Source organism: Cavia porcellus, unplaced genomic scaffold (genome assembly GCF_034190915.1).
Source record: "Cavia porcellus strain 051 isolate PalLab524CR breed Dunkin Hartley unplaced genomic scaffold, mCavPor4.1 scaffold_2, whole genome shotgun sequence".
Taxonomy (NCBI): domain Eukaryota; kingdom Metazoa; phylum Chordata; class Mammalia; order Rodentia; family Caviidae; genus Cavia; species Cavia porcellus.
The window spans coordinates 79,001,824-79,017,308 of NW_026947485.1; the positions used below are offsets into that span (position 1 = coordinate 79,001,824).

Genomic DNA, 15,485 nt, shown 5'->3' on the forward strand with positions numbered 1-15,485 from the left:
TGGGCAGTTTCGAGGACTGCTGCCCAGGTCAGAAATCTCAGTGTTGGCCTTGTCCTATGTGGGGTGGGGAAGGAATCGGGGCTCATGCTGATGTTCTGTCTTGAGCCACAGAGTTGATGATATACTCTTCAGCAACTGGAAAGAGAGAGTGACAGCTTTTCAGAACTTCATGCATGGTATACTGACAACGTTGGTATCTCTTGAATTAACTTAATCCTTGCCTCCCAAATAGAGTATAAATTCATGGCAGGGAGAGATACCCCATGGGTGCCCAGCCAGCCTTGTACTGTGGATCATTTGGACTGTGGATTAGAAATGCTCAGTTCCTACTTCAGGAGGTACAGGCTCCCCAGGTGGGAGAAGGATTCAGGGATTCACAACACACTGCTGAGGCTTCCAGTGCCTTCTGGTAGGTGCTCCCCAGCATATGTTCAGGGGACAAAAAACTTCCGGGTTTCACAGGAACACGTGGTACAGTGCCCTTCACTGTTGATCACCTTGTCCTAGGTCATGACCTGATAGTTCTTTTATTTGGTACCGGGATCGAACTCACAACCTTGTGCTTGCCAGGCAGGCACTTACACCACTGAGCGAAATCCTCAGCCCTATGACCTGGTAGTTGTTAAGCTTGAAGCCTCCAATCATAAGGGATTGGTAAAGAGCTGGAAGAGCTGATGACCCATATGCTGGTGCCAAAGTATCACGATGCACTCTATAAACATGTACAATTGCAGTGTTGTCTACTAATCAAAATCAAGAAGGAAAGGGAGAGAGAGAGGAGAGGGAGCCAGAAGAAAGCTGAAGATGGATGTATGGAGAGCCTCATGGAATTAAAGTCACCAAGGTTTCAGGAAGGTTTAATGAACTAAAGTAATTTTCCTTCAGAGTAAAATTTTACAGGCATTAAAGGTCCTCACTTCACAGCATGTGCTCAGGGGCAGGAGTGTGCTGGTGATTTATGGGTTTGTGGCCCATGCAGTACCCTTCCCAGAACAGAAGCCCCCTGGAGCCTCCTGCTTGCCTTCCCGAGTTGTCGGGGCATCCAGGTGAACATGCTGGCTCTGACATGCGGTCTCCCGTGTCATACAGGGTCTGGAATGGACAGGTGCATTTCAGGAGTAGCGACAGTAGCATATAATCCTCTCCCCTCCAATGAGTAGCTGGGAACCCTCATATCCTGATGACAAATCATTGGACTCATAATTCCTATGTGTGGCGTGCAGCTTATAAAGTGGCTTCAAATCCTCAAGGCCTGGAGGAGCATGGGAGGTGTCATTGGCCCCACCTCAGGGAGTGGGGCCGGGTGGGGAGTGCAGTCCACTGGCTCCAGGTGCCCTGTTCTTCCCACACCTCCAGGAAGCCAGAGGCTGGGACAGGGGAAACGGGCATTTGAGGTCAGGGCCCTTCAGAAGGATTCCCTGGTGGAACAGAAACTGGGACTTCTGAGGCTGGGGGCCTCCCTCCAGGAGTGGAAGAGAAGAGAAGCCCCTCACTTCCGGCATCACTGTCCCTACCCCTGCCTGGAATTCATTCGGGCTCCTTAGTTCACATACAGTGAGGTGGGAGGCAGTGGGTGAGGAAGACTGCATGGTGATAAGAACCTTTTCCCTTTTGGTCACTGTGTCACCCAGAATCTTCCACTGGTATAGGGCAGGGAGACATGAGACAGAGAAGGGGCAGTGTGACGTGGAGGATGAAGGCATTGACTGCTTGCACTGCGTATGTCTGTCTGTCTGTAGCTGGCCTGAGCATCTGGGGGTAGCAGAAGACACTAGGGAAAAGAAAACTGGAGGTGGTCAGGCAACAAGGAGTGCGCGAGGCCAGCCAGGTCCCTGCGGTCACCTTGCTCTTTAGTGAGTACCTAGTGTGTTATGTGTATACACAAACACGCAGTCCTTCACAGCAGCTCCCTTTATGGTCCTTATCGTCTTCCTTGCTTAACAGGGCTTAGTGACCTGCAGTGGACACACCAGTCCTGGTCCCCACATACTTCCCATGTCCTCCTTGTGTCTTCCTTCCCCAGTGTGGCTCCTGTGGGCAGCACCCAGCATGGCCTTGGTTTTCTCCCCCCAAACCCAGGCAGCTCTGCCTTTGGGCTGTTTCTCATCCCTGGAATAGTCTTCTCCCCCAGCTCCCTCTGTCCGGCCCTCCCCATCCAGTTTGAAAATCAAGAAGCCATATAAGGCAGGCTAACAGGCCTTGCCTCAGGGCATCCAGATTCTTTCACGCTTCACTCTCGTCACCAACACTGTGCTGGTTGCTGACCGCACTTTCTGGACTTAATTGCGTCCTGCTCTCTACTCTGATAGCACAGTACCCGTACCGCTCTCAGATGTTTAACTTCTCGGTCCCTTTTTATTATCATGCATTTATAATTCACCCAAAGGACCTTGGGTAACACCTGCCATGAGTGGCATTGCGCCTAAAGTTGGGGAGGCAGCATTGAGTGAGTTCTGGTTTCTGAGCTGAGAGAGGTCGCTGTCACCCAGAGAAGAATGTGAGGGCCAGCTTGAAATAATGCTTTGTATGCTTATGTCCATATTTCCCTGAACACATGTGGGCTTCACTGGCTACATTTAGATACACACACAAACATGCACACTCACGCACACACTCACACATACACAGATCTCTATCCTGTGTGTGCATGTGCAGATATAGCTTATGAGAAGAGAGAAGTGCTATTGACTCATGAATTATTCCAGTTTATTTTCACTGCTCCTGCTGTCTAAACTCCTCCAGGTTTGTAGTCACTTAGGTCAAAGAGGTGCTTGCTTGAAAAAGCTTATTTAACAAACCTGGGTCTCCTAACAATTTGCTTCTTTTCTCACCATATATCTCTGGTTTTTTCTCCAAAAACAAAGGAAGCTGCAGTTATCCTCTCCCCTGGGCCTTGAGCTCTGGGTCTCTGTGATATTTAGAGGTTACTATGTGGCAGGTCTTCTGAAGACTCAGTGAAATTACTGAGTGAGTGATAAACTCCTTGAGGGCCAAAGGGTGGTAGTCCCTGTCTGTGCTCCTGCTCGTTATCTACACACATGAGCAAGGGCTGCATGCACGATGGAGCACTGCGCTGGGGCAGAGAGCTGTGGCTGAAGCAGATGAGCTGGGGATGCTGGCTGCCCCTGGCTGTCTCTGGCTGCCACGCACTTTGCATATTGGGCCTGTTCACTCATGAGTAAGATGGGGATGTAAAACCTGTTGTGCTCAAAGGCTTGTAAGGAAGGTGTGATCACTCAGTGTAGTGTTGGTACATTGCACAGTTATTTTGCTTTTCCTTACTGGAATCTGACTGTCGATGGCATCCCAGAGAATCAGCTGTGGGGGAGTCCAGTCAGGTTTCGCTGTGGATCTGTGACCAGCCCCTCTGCCTCCCACCCTGCATGCCACCCCATTGCCTGGTGCTCTGGGCACACCCCACCTCTTCTTTCTAACAAGTACTTGCCTGGCAGCATTGGCCTTGTGAGATGGGTTTACCATGTCTGCTTTCAGACACTGTTTTTTCCCTAGTCATTCCTGCCTCCCTGGTGGTCTTTGGAAGGATGGGAGTGGTAAGAGAGGCCAGGCTTTCTTTCAGTCTTGGTTTTATCTGCCCAGTACAGAATATCTTAAGCTGAAGTGTTACATTATCATCTCTTCCTGGTTCCGTTAATGTCTGTGTGTGTGCTGGCTCCGGGGGAAAGAAGCACTCATCGCCTACTTCTCAGTGTCACCTTTTCCTTGTGGGGATTGGTGGTGTGAGTTAGCTGAGGCATGCTCCTCTCCTACTGCCTGCTCTGTTATCAAGTTACATCCAGTTTAAACCAAAGTGTGCTTGACTGGGTCAGGATCTTATCATGGTGCAGTGGGCGGCATCATCATGGCACAGAAGCAAGGAAGCAAGCATGGCCTGATTAAGTCTTTCCTGATTGAGTCTTTTCTACCTGCGCTCCTCTGGTTGGCTCCAGTTGGCTGAACTCTGCCCAAGCCCCACCAAGTCAAACTCGAAGTGGGTGGAGCCACCAACTGGCTCCATCTTTACTCAAGGCAAGGCAAGAGTAACCTGTTTGGTTACTCTGTCACATCCCAACAGTGCAGAGACTTGACCTTGAACCCTGCACCCATTCATTTCCTCGTCCTGTACCCATTCATTTCCTAACATGGACACAGTAGACGAGCTCCTTTCCATTTCCTGCTGAGTCTGCATCACCACCAAAGCATCACTCTCTTCCACTGACTCATAGGGGATTATTCCTTAAAAACCATCAGTTTGCTGAGCCTGGCTGCAAACAAGACAGAGACACAAACATAATCCTCGAAAAAGGCAACTCACATGACGTCCAGAAACTACTGAGATCGTGGCTGAGGGAGTGGTAATTCCTGAGATTCAGATTTGAACAAACTCATTAACAGGGAGAACATTTTGATGGCTTGGCTAATCATGGGAGGCTTCCTGAAGCAGGTGGGCTTTGGACTATTCCCCAACTAGCCGGAGGCAGTGAAATGATGACACAGGCAGGAGGTAGCAGAAAAAGGCAGAGGGAGTCGGGCAAAACTGCAGGACCTGGAGAAACTTAGATCCCCTAACACAGAGGAATGGCTTTTGGAAACTGGACAGATACTGGGGAGAGAGCCCTAGGGAGAGAGAGCCCAATCTCCAGAGTCCAGAGCTCATCTTTCAGCAGGAGGAGCCAGTAGAGTTTCTGATCAAGAAAGTGCCTGAGTCAGTCATGAAGACAGATATAATATTCACTGAAGAAGGAAATGATAGGTTAGTCTGCATTCTCCAAGAAGGAAACACCCAAGATAAGATCAGGGGGTTCAAGAAACTTGCTACCAAAAATACTGCATGAGAAAATGGGGGGAAAGCCGGAAGAGAATGGGGTACTGCTCAATTGAGTTGCAGGTCTGACTCCCAGTGAAGGAGAGAAGGGAGAAAGGAAGGAAGGAAAGAAGGAGAGACGGAGAGAGAGAGAGAGGAAAAAGGAAGGAGGGGGAGAGAGAAGAAAAAAGAAAGGAAAGAAGAAGGAAAGAAGGAAGGGATGGAGGAAGGAAGAAAAAAGGAAGGAAGGAAAAAAGTGAAGGAAGAAAGAAGAAAGGAAGGAAAGGAAGAAGGAAAGCTGGAAAGGGGAGAAAGGAAGGAAGGGAGGGAGGGAAGGAGGGCTCTTTAAGTTTTGGATGAAAAGAACTTTCCAGATCTAGTTGTTAATTAGAAGTTATGTTGGAATTCTTACCCTCGACATCTCTTTTTTGCTGAATTTTGTGGCTTTTCAGAGACTGATGTTCTGAAGTGATCTGATTTGCTCCTGCAGAGCCCTCTATGTTCATTGTGACTCACTCCTAATATAGTTTTGAGCTTTTCCCCCCAGAATTTGGGATGGCTTGCATATGGATCCCTTACCTTTTACTTGATGACTTCCTAGATGAAAGTACTCAAAAGAGAGGGAGGGTTCTGTCGCACATGTGTGTGGGTACATGTGTGCTGTTAGTTAAGTGCCATAAACAGTTTATCTGGTGTGCTGCTGAGTGTTTGGGAGGACAGGGATAAGTCTCCACACTTTATTAGGCCTGGATTTACCAAAGGAGGAAACTCCTTAGTCAAAGAATGGCAGAGGCAGTGGCCCCGAGTGACTGCGGGTAGTAAGAAGACAAGTATGTTGGTAGAGCCTCCTACCCTACAAGTAACCATGCCAGGTAGGACATTTCTTGCCAACCTGTTGCTCCTGTCCGCAGACCAAATCTGGAAGAAGTCTGATCCCTGCAGGAATAGCCTCATCAGAAGCTGCCTGTCCAGACCAAATTTGCCAGGAATCCTCTTTGACCTATAATGGATCACATCCCTGGTCTTTAATTTTTATTTTTCTTTTTTAAAATTTACATAGAAGAAATAGAAATAGCACTGATTGACCCCTAAGTGTTGAATGAGAACAAATCTCAAACTGAGCATTTTGTTGTTAGTTAAGTGCTATAAAAATGTTCAATATCGTGGCTGATTATTTTTTCTTTAATCTTAAATGGATGCCCAGAGTGAGAAAGTTCCATATTGTTAGCAGAAATGCATTATCTTGGGAAGAGTTTAATAGCTGCTGTGTAAATGAACTGGGGAAAGTTAAATTGTGGACTCAGAAGGAGCTGAGAAAAGTGAGGAGAGTTGTGTGCTAAATTTGGATAAACAGTTATGTGTGCATGGATCATCACTTGTGCAGGTGAGCAATTGTGGATGTGGTTGCCTACCTGCTTTTGATTACAACTGATTCAGCTGCAGGTCCTTAGGGTTCTTGGGGCTAAGAGGTTATGCTTAAGCCACTGTCCTTGTCTGGGAGGGGAGGGCAGGCAATGTCTGATGCACAGGTCTCCAGCTGTCATGGAGCCAGACTGACATCCATCCCAAATCAGCTCAGGGTGCCACTAACTGGGTTATAGACAGCTGTCACTCTCTGGCACATGCAGCTCCTTCCTGGGTGAGTCAGGAAGTAGTCTTGGGTCACAATGAAATTGGATGCCCTGCTTCTTGCATGGTGGGAGAAGATGCCAAGTGACCCATGGCAGATAGCATCAGAGAATGTTGGAGACAGAGCCAACTTCCATTCAGGTGGTTATGCTACAAGGGCCTCACTCATGGGAACACAAAACCTCTTCAGACCCCTTCTGCAGGCAGAAAGACTCAGACCAGTTCCCCTTACCTTTTGGATTTAATTCTGTACATCACAGTCTTTTGGTACCGGGTATCAAACTCATAACCTCGCATTTGCCAGGCAGGTGCTGTGCCACTGAGCTACATCCTTGCCTCATCACAGTCATCTTGGGATTCAGAGCAAGCCTGTCCCCAGATCCCTGGGTGTCAGCTGGCCTGGGCCTGACCTTGAGGGAGGATGGATACAGAGAGAAACACCTGTCGATACTTATTTAACTCCTGTCGGTGCGTTTTATTTCAAATGCAAAGAGCTGTCGGGATTACAGTAAATGCTACTAGTTACAGGGATGCATTATATTAATAATTTTCCCCTGCTTGATCCTATAATACCCCTCCATTCGATGGATGAGTACTAAGCTCTCCTCTGGGTGATGTGAGATGCACTGTGCACTGCTCTGCAGACTAAAGTGAGCTTCCTTTCTCCCCACCCTGTCCCCTCCTCTGCCCCCCTCCCACCCCCTGCAGGTCATACTCATCCTGACGAAGCTGTATGACTTCAACCTGGGAAGTGTGACTGAGAGCTCTCTGTGGAGGTAAGTGCATTAGAGACCGTTGAGGAGCTGCTGTGGTGAAGCACAGGCCAATGGCAGGGAGCCGGTTTCTCCAGAAGTATAAGATTGATCTCCTGGAAGCCGCCTTAAATCCCACGGTGGAACTTAGCACCAGCCTGAGTTCCTGCAGCACTCTCAGAGCTGGCCGCTCATCAGCCATCCTGGCACCTGGCTCCCTCTGCAGTCTCTCAGTCTCTTGTTCTCCTAGGAGAGGGCAGGCTCTGGGCAGAGAGCCCTCCTGCTGCAGCGGCAGGGAGCCTCAAGGTGGGTGTTTAGGCCCATAGTGGCCCCAGGGTCCTTGCATCTAGAAATTGCTGTGGTTCTGGAGAAGCCAATGGCTGTGGGAACAGATGCAACTGTAAGTCTGCATGTAAGCCACCTTTGTGGTTTCTCGGCACTTTGGCCTTCCTGGGTCTTTCTCTCCAAAAATCATAAAAAGTTGTGTTTTTACCACTGTATTGGTAGAAAGACAAACATCCTAATATGTACTCACACACTTTCTTTTAATGCCCTAAAAGTTTATTCTTCTCTTTTTATTTTAAAAGAACTTCAAAAGTTCTTGGCTGCTGAAAGCCTGGTGAGCTCAGGCACTGTTCCTCCCTCTGTCCTGTGCAGACAAAAGAGGCTTGTGACAGCCTGGAAGTGCAGCGACAGTGACTGGGTCAGCAGGACTCCAACGGAGGTGTGACATCAGGAATTCCTGTGGGCAAGGACACCGTGCACAGATGCTTGCGTGTAGTCTCGTGTGTGTGGACAAGCTCACACTCCCAAGCGCCCACCTGTGGCGCACTGGACAGTAGCAGGTGTCACCAACCACGGTGACGTGGTGCTTCTCACTGGGATGTGGTCCTGATGGCCCTGGGACTCGGGGTCCGCGTTCATTTTCTGGGGAGGACACTGTCACAGAAGGCCACCAACTGGCTGCCCCATCACCTCAGTACTGTGTGCCAAGGGGTTCCTGAGGTCTGGCAGCCTCAGGACTAGGACGTGTGATGCCTCTTCATCTGAGCTGCTTGTGTGCAGAGCACCAGGCAGAGCTTCTCTCACTGGGAGTGGGGCACAGTCATGGGATCTATTAAATCCTTAGGGGTGCCCTGGTCAGCTCGGCTGGGGCCCATCTCACTTTGTATAGGGTATCTCCTACCTAGTTTTGCTGCTCACTGAAAACTGGCATGGGTGTCAGTAACTGGGCTGCCCTGACAGGGATAAACCCAGTGGGTGCTGCTCACAAGGTATTTCCCAGGGCACTGAACTTGGAAACCTCCCCTCAAGTCCAGTCTTAGTGATACTGGGTGATAGTTTCAGCCAGGCTCCTGAAAAGGCCAAATCATGACGCAAGCCAGAAAACCTTGTCCTTGTACTGAGAAACAACTATCTCTGGTGCCGTGTTTCAGAAAGGGGCTGGCTACATCTAGCCAAGGGCCAGACAAACAGGAAAATTTGGGCTAACGCCCGAAGCCTTGGTTCCAATACCTCGACGTCTGGGAGAGTAAGCCCACAGTCACAGTTCACTGTTGTGTGTGCACACAGCCTTAGGGCCCTGGGCACCTGGGTATCCTGTGGTCCAGGTACCAGGACATGGGTGCCAGTGTGAACATCCCCAAACTCTGTCCCTTACAACACTCCCTAACCAGTTCTCTGTGTTGCCCTTTGTATGGGGAGCTAAAACATTGCTGCCACCTGGGTGGCTTCAGGCAGCAAACAGATAATTATACCCTTGTGGTCCTGGAGGCCAGCAGTCTGAAATCAAGGTACTGTCAGGCCATGCTCCCTCTGCAGGCTTCAGGGGAAAACCCCGTCTCTTCCATCTTCCAGTGGCTGTTGGTATTCCTTGAAGCTGCCAATGTAATCCCACCTTTGTCTGCGCTTGGGCTTTTCCTGTCTGTCCCTCCTTAGTTACTTGTCACCATCTGGGACGCTAAACATTTACTTATTGATTTATTTATTATCTGCCTGCTAACATTTAAGCTTTAGAGAGAGGGAGGTTTCGCATGTTAATTCAGAGCTATGCCCTTAGCACCTAGCGGAGAATCCGGCACATAAGAGGTGCTTAATAAATGTTTGCTCAGTGAATGAATTAATGGATGCTTTGTTGTATGGATTAAATAATAAATGCAGAGGCACTTAGGACAGTAACTCATGTACCTACTTCATTGTAATTATTAATGATTATTAGAATCCTGTGTGTTTGTACAGTCTTTTCATTCCATTATTGACTTTGTTTTTAAGGATCTATTGCTGCAAATATCTGTGGCAGATTTGTAAAACACCAGAGGAGTGGATTCCACATGCTGAATTGGTAGAGTCTTTGGGACTCAAGGCAGAAAGTTAGGTAGGGAGGAACATTATTTAGAATGCTGTCCTTTTGCCAAGTGGGGTAATTGGAATGTGGACTTTAACCTAGCAGATATATATTTTTACAGGAAGGATTCTCTGAGCTGGAGGTTGGAATGGTGAGAGAGAGTCAGTTTGGAAAGTGGCAAGTAGAAAAGTGCCCCTCGCAGAGATAGGGTAGAGGTCAGGCAGTGACTGTCTACAGAAGGGAGCCGAGTGGGAGACAGGCTGGCTGAGCGTGTGGGCTCTGTGAACCCATGTGGTTCACAAAAGGGGCCTCGCCAACCCAGGTGCTCAAAGCACAGTCATGCTGGTCAGCTTTCCTGTTGCTGGGATGATGTACCTGGCACTTGTAGCTTAACGGAAGAGAGTTTTCAGAGCTCCATAGTCAACTGACTGCAGCACACAGATGTACTGGTGGAAGGTGTGGTGTAGGACATTTGCTTAGCTCACAGCATCTAAGAAGCAGATGTGGTTAGAAAGAGCCAGGCAGAAAGGGGCCAGATAGAGCCTCCAAGGTCATGCACCCAGCTTCTCCCAGTAAGGCTGTACTTAACATTCCATTTGATTATGGGTTGGCCAGCAGGCTCATCACTGGGATCATGATGAGGTTGGAGTCCTCTCAATCTAGTCACCTCATTAGGAGTCACTTGATCCAGTCATGCTGCCCTGGGAGATTAACCAGTATAGCAATTTACAGGAAACAGATTTCAGATGCTGTGACTTTTGGGGGATTTGAGAAGCCATTGGGTATTACGGACCATCCCTAGGGATAAATGTCAGACATCAATGTGCTTTGGTATGAGGTGTCAGGAGTTCTTGGTGCAGCTGAGCTGGGGTACAGAGTGGGAATGAGGAAGGAGACTGCTCCTAAACTTTGTAAAGCTTTCCAACCCTGCCAGAACCTCACAGGGAATCTTCTAACATTTCCCTGGCTTCCTCTTTCATCCTCTGGAGTTCTCTGTCTCCCACTGTCGTTTCCCATACTGGTGATGACATATTTTACAGTTAGAGCCTTCAGCACTGTGATTTTCCTTCCTAATACAGTGGGCTGAGAAAAGAAACTGAATTAAACATGCACCCTTTTAGCTTCATGATTTGGCTGAACATTGCACAGCCAAGTTGAAACCACATCTGGTGACGACTCTTCAATTTTCTGTGCCATAGAGAAGCCCCGGAGCAGCAGATGTCATTACAGAATGACACCCCCTGCCTGTGATATGATCATACCCCCTGTGATATGATTATTTGGCTCACTGCATTAATAATTCAGGGCTACCTATTTTTAAAGAGGCAAAAGTTTCTTTAGAATCATTGAATCACGCAGCAAGCTCATCCTTGTGACATTGTTTCTGGAACTCTTTGGTCCTCTTAACAGTGGTGGCAGCCCAGGTTTTATTTTTCCACTCAGACCAGCATGGGTTTGCAAATTTGTCACTTTGCACAACCATCTGTTGGCATCCCTTGGTCAAATAGCCCCATGCATGCAGGACTTCAGGTTGGAGGATTACTGAAGTAGGACAGACTTAAGATTCCAGAGCCACCCCGAGTTATCTGGGTCATAAAGCTGAGAATTAGAACTTTCCTGGGCTTGGTCAGAGACTCCCTGCAGTGTCCTGTCCTCCCAGAGGGAAACCTCACAGCTAGGGGGAGGCACGCTTCTCTTCAGCCTTCTGTGCTGCCACTGAAAGTGGCCACTGTCCTGGGTGTGCAGGAATGCCGCATCCTGCCCCTGTCAGCGCAGACTGCATGAGAACATGCTTCCTACTATTTTTATGCCCCTCTGCACAGGGGAATGTGTGCATCTCTGCTTTGTTTGTGACATTCATGCTCCTCAGTTAGCAAAGTAGGAACTCAGATTAGGCTAATTATGTTCAACGGTGAAATCTTCAGTGCTGAAGAGAAAGTGAGGTCAGGGCTTGTTTCTGGTGGGCAAATCACTTCTTGGATTCTGTTCTGTGTATGTTAGATATTAGCACTTGGGTTGATAGGCAATTTTATTACCTTTCTCTCTCAAAAAGTAAAGTATTTGTTCAAGAGAGAGATGCACTAAGCAGGCAAACTTTCAGGCTTGTTTGCTGGTTCTGGATAGGTGACTTCAGATCAGCATAGAGGATGGAGGGGAGACTGCATGGTGAGGTCTGGGTGTGAGGTCTCACAGGTGTGAGGTCTGGCTGGAGCTACTGAATTAGAGGTCCTCAGAGAGGCAGATGAATTCGCAGTTGTCAAGGCACCAGGTTCCTGCCAAACAAATGGCCCCCTCATTGTGGGACCTTGGGTCTTCACCCCTCTTTGCATCTCATACTCCTAGCCCCACAGCATGGGAGATAACTCTGCTCTCAGAAGAGCCATCAGACCGCACAGCCACGTATTCTCCATGTAGAGGAGAGGAGCTTCCTGGTTAAGGTGTTGATGGAGCAGACCGATTCCCAGGTCTAGCCCGCTGGTGCAGGAGGCATTCTCTGGGCTCCTTTCCTGGGTGTGGGGCACCCCTGCTCCGCTCACTGCTTGATGCACACCTGTAGGCTGCATTGGAGACAGAGCTTCTCAAGTCAGGAGCCCTGTGCCTCCGTTGTTCTGTACCTGCAGTGCCTAGCAGTTAACTGTGCCTCCCCAAGCTAAACCCCATCCCTTTCTTTCTATTGAGCTGTTTCATTCTCATGCCACTTGGGAAAACAGTGACTTCTCATTTTAGTCACAAGCTGCTGTCTGAACCATTTATTTCCTTCCTAATTGTTCTGTCAGTGACCTTTCCCAGGGATGCTGGGTTTTCTTTTCAATAGAAAATGGAGACCTTTTGGATTTATTAATTTTTTGTTTGCCAAGAAAACTCGGATAATAATTGCTAACACTTCCCAGAAGTTATTAGTTTACAAATTTTAATGACACTCATGATTTATTTATATGCTTTCCTCCCTCTACAGCTGCTCACCCCAATTCCTTAGTGGAATTCCTGCTGAATCTGTGTGAATTAATGGAAACCAAACTGCAGATTGGAATGACATCTTTTTTACTATGCTGTTAATTAAAAGCTTTCTGTCCCATTCACTGGGCTCTCCACATGTGAGGCCAGGAAGGCGGGGCTGGTATAGACTATGGAGACCCCCACCGCCTCTAGAACTGGAGCCTTTTCCTGTTTGCTTTCAGTAGCAATGAATCTGGTACAAATTCCTGAGTCATCCCGGATCGTTCAGATGAACAGGTATTCATTGAGCACCTATTACGTAAGCAGCCCTGAGCTCTGTGCGAGGAGATACAGAGTAAGTGTGTCGTGATTGCTATCCTCGAAGAGTGTTTAGTTCAGTTGGAATGTAAGATTAATGTATGCAGGGAATAGCGGCAAACAAGAATATGTATATACATATGAAATAGAGTGTTTTAGGTCACTAAGGGCTGTGCTACAGAAATACTTCTGCTTTCATGACTGTCACCCCACCTTAGTCCATAAAGAATGCACAGCAGTTCTAGGAATAGACTGTTAGATTTGGCACATACGCTTTGCTTTGCTGTTTAACACATCTTATTTCTCCTTTAGGATGCAAGCCTTTTATGTGAAAGTCTACAGTCTACCTTGGTATCCACAGGGATGTATTGATTCTAGGACCCCCAGCAGACGCCTACTCAAGTCTCTTGTGTAAAATGGTGTATCCAGTATCCTTCCTCCCCATTCATCTCTAGATTGCTTATGGTAACTAATATAATGCAAACGTTATATAAATAGTTAATGCTACTTACTGTATTGTTTAAGAAATAAGGACAGGAAGGAAGCCCTGGGTGTTTACTTCATGTGTAATTTTGTTGGCAGTTTTTGATCTGTGACTGGTCAAATCCTCTGATGCAGAACCAGCACAGGTGGAGGGCTGACTGGATTTCCTAGAGTAGTAGTTCCTGGGGTTTTCAAAAATGCCTGGGAACAAATTCGATTGCGTGTGTGTGGTGCTTAGAAGGATGAGTCCTCAGTGCAGTTTGTCTGGATATGGGTCACACCTCTGTATCTAACTAGCTGCATCAGTTTCAGCAATAGTTTGCTCTCTCCAGAAGTACGCTTCTGTTTACTTATCCACATGATGAGAGGGTTATAAAAACTATCCTATAGAGGGAGGTTCTGGCACTTCTGTTGAGACAGGATTTCCTGAATTGTCTTCTTTAGGTATTTATCTATGTTTGGCAAAAGCTGAGGGTTAACGTTATTTCTTTGTTTTCTTACACGGGGTGGTGGTGATGATGATGACAGTGATGCTGGTAGTGATGATTTACATGCAAGATGCTGTGATGCTGAGTTATCTTGTCTTTTGCAGGCTTTTCTTAATGAAGTAGTTGGGGAACTAAGCCCATTGAAGATCTTTGCTGCCTCCATGTAATTAACGTGGATGGCAGGGTTGAGCCATTGGTGTCTTTTAGACTTGGTGCATGCACTGAATTACTTGTGGAATGCCTTAAACATCTGGATTGGTGGGCTTTCTCCAAGGGACTGCAGTTTAGTAAGGCTGGATGGTACTCCAGCATTTATAATCCTGGACGTTCCCTGGTGGACTCTGATCCTTGGGTGAGGTAGGGAACTGCCGAGTTCAAAGGACGCTTAGGGCCAGGCCCGTCTGCTACTACATAACTGGATCACTCCTGTATCCCTCCGCATCTTTGTAAATAAAGGTATTAGATTAAATGGTCTTTCAAATCTTCAACTCTGAGTCCAGACACTAACCAAACAGGAAGCACCCATAGAATTTATAAGCCCGTGGGTGTGTTTCATGAACTAAGGCATTATTCTTCAGCACCGCAACCTTCTTCAAAATACCTGGTGTTGAAATTTGTTATCCTGGTATTGATAACATAACATGCTCTGTTAACTAGTTTGTTCACTGATGACTGCTAGCTGGTTAGTAGGCATTAGCTGGAACATCTGTCCCAACTACTTAGTATAAATGCATTAAGTGTAGGGAGCATCTTTCAATCTATGGAAGTCTTTGTTCTGAAAAGATAGAATGAGACAGGAGGTTGCTGTTAAGTCATTTGTTAATATTAAGTCATCAGGCATCTGAACTCTCCTAGAGAAGAAAGAAATGAGAACACCAGAGAAGTAGGTCTGGATTACAGATTTAATATTCTCCTATTTATTATGAGAAAGACTGCTTCTTTTTATAGCCTAGTCTTTTTTTCTTCTACTAGGCAGCATCTTGACATGCATAAATCCTGATTTTTGTCCAGTGGCTGGGAGAATGTAAAACTTTTGTATGGATTGTGTCTGTTGATTGTTATTTTATGTTGTTTTCCTTTTCCTCCCAATGCAATGCCGTTTTATTGCAATCGTAAATAACCCCACCATTGGGAAGGTGTGTGAAATTCTCCCCAGCCCTTTCTACAGCCGAGCTCCCTCCCGTTCTCTCAGCAGTAGATTCATTAGCCTTCTAATGAAGTTAATAAGGGAACAGGACCAGACAGTCCCTTCTAAAATAACATTTATAAATGAATGCATTTGCCTAGTCTCGAAGGGAGGCCTTAATTTATTTTCCTGCCAGATGTCCATGTGTATAAAACTATGATAGGTGGGCCCTGGGAATGTGATTTTAAAAAAGGGAAGATTTCAATGCACAGAGAGCCTATCTATTTACATGTTTATAGGAGAGGGATTTCTCAATACCACTTTCCTGCTTATATGTATAATGTCTGTAAAGATTAGGCAGTGAAATTTCATTATTACTCTTTATCATTTGGTGGCCAATTATTTTACTGGACATAGACTGTAAATGTTGTATGAGGATTTTGGCACTTTTCCCTCAAAGACCACTGCTGTAGACCTTTGCGGAACAGTAAACTGGTCTGTGTCTCTCCTATATCTGTAAAGTTTCTTTACATGAATCAATGAAATTACGGAGGAAGTATTTCATATCTTGCTGCTGTCAGAGTCTGGTGCCTAAGTTCAAGGTCAA

The 15,485-nt window shown here is 47.0% G+C and overlaps 1 protein-coding gene across 1 annotated transcript in view; it reads left to right on the forward strand.

Moving 5' to 3' along the window:
* Sorcs3 (sortilin related VPS10 domain containing receptor 3) overlaps positions 1–15,485 on the forward strand; it is a 591,788-nt gene that overhangs the window by 163,232 nt on the left and 413,071 nt on the right. The window contains exon 2 of the mRNA XM_063244673.1: positions 7,139–7,206. Coding sequence (XP_063100743.1) covers positions 7,139–7,206 — 68 coding nt within the window. The remainder of the gene's footprint in view (positions 1–7,138; positions 7,207–15,485) is intronic.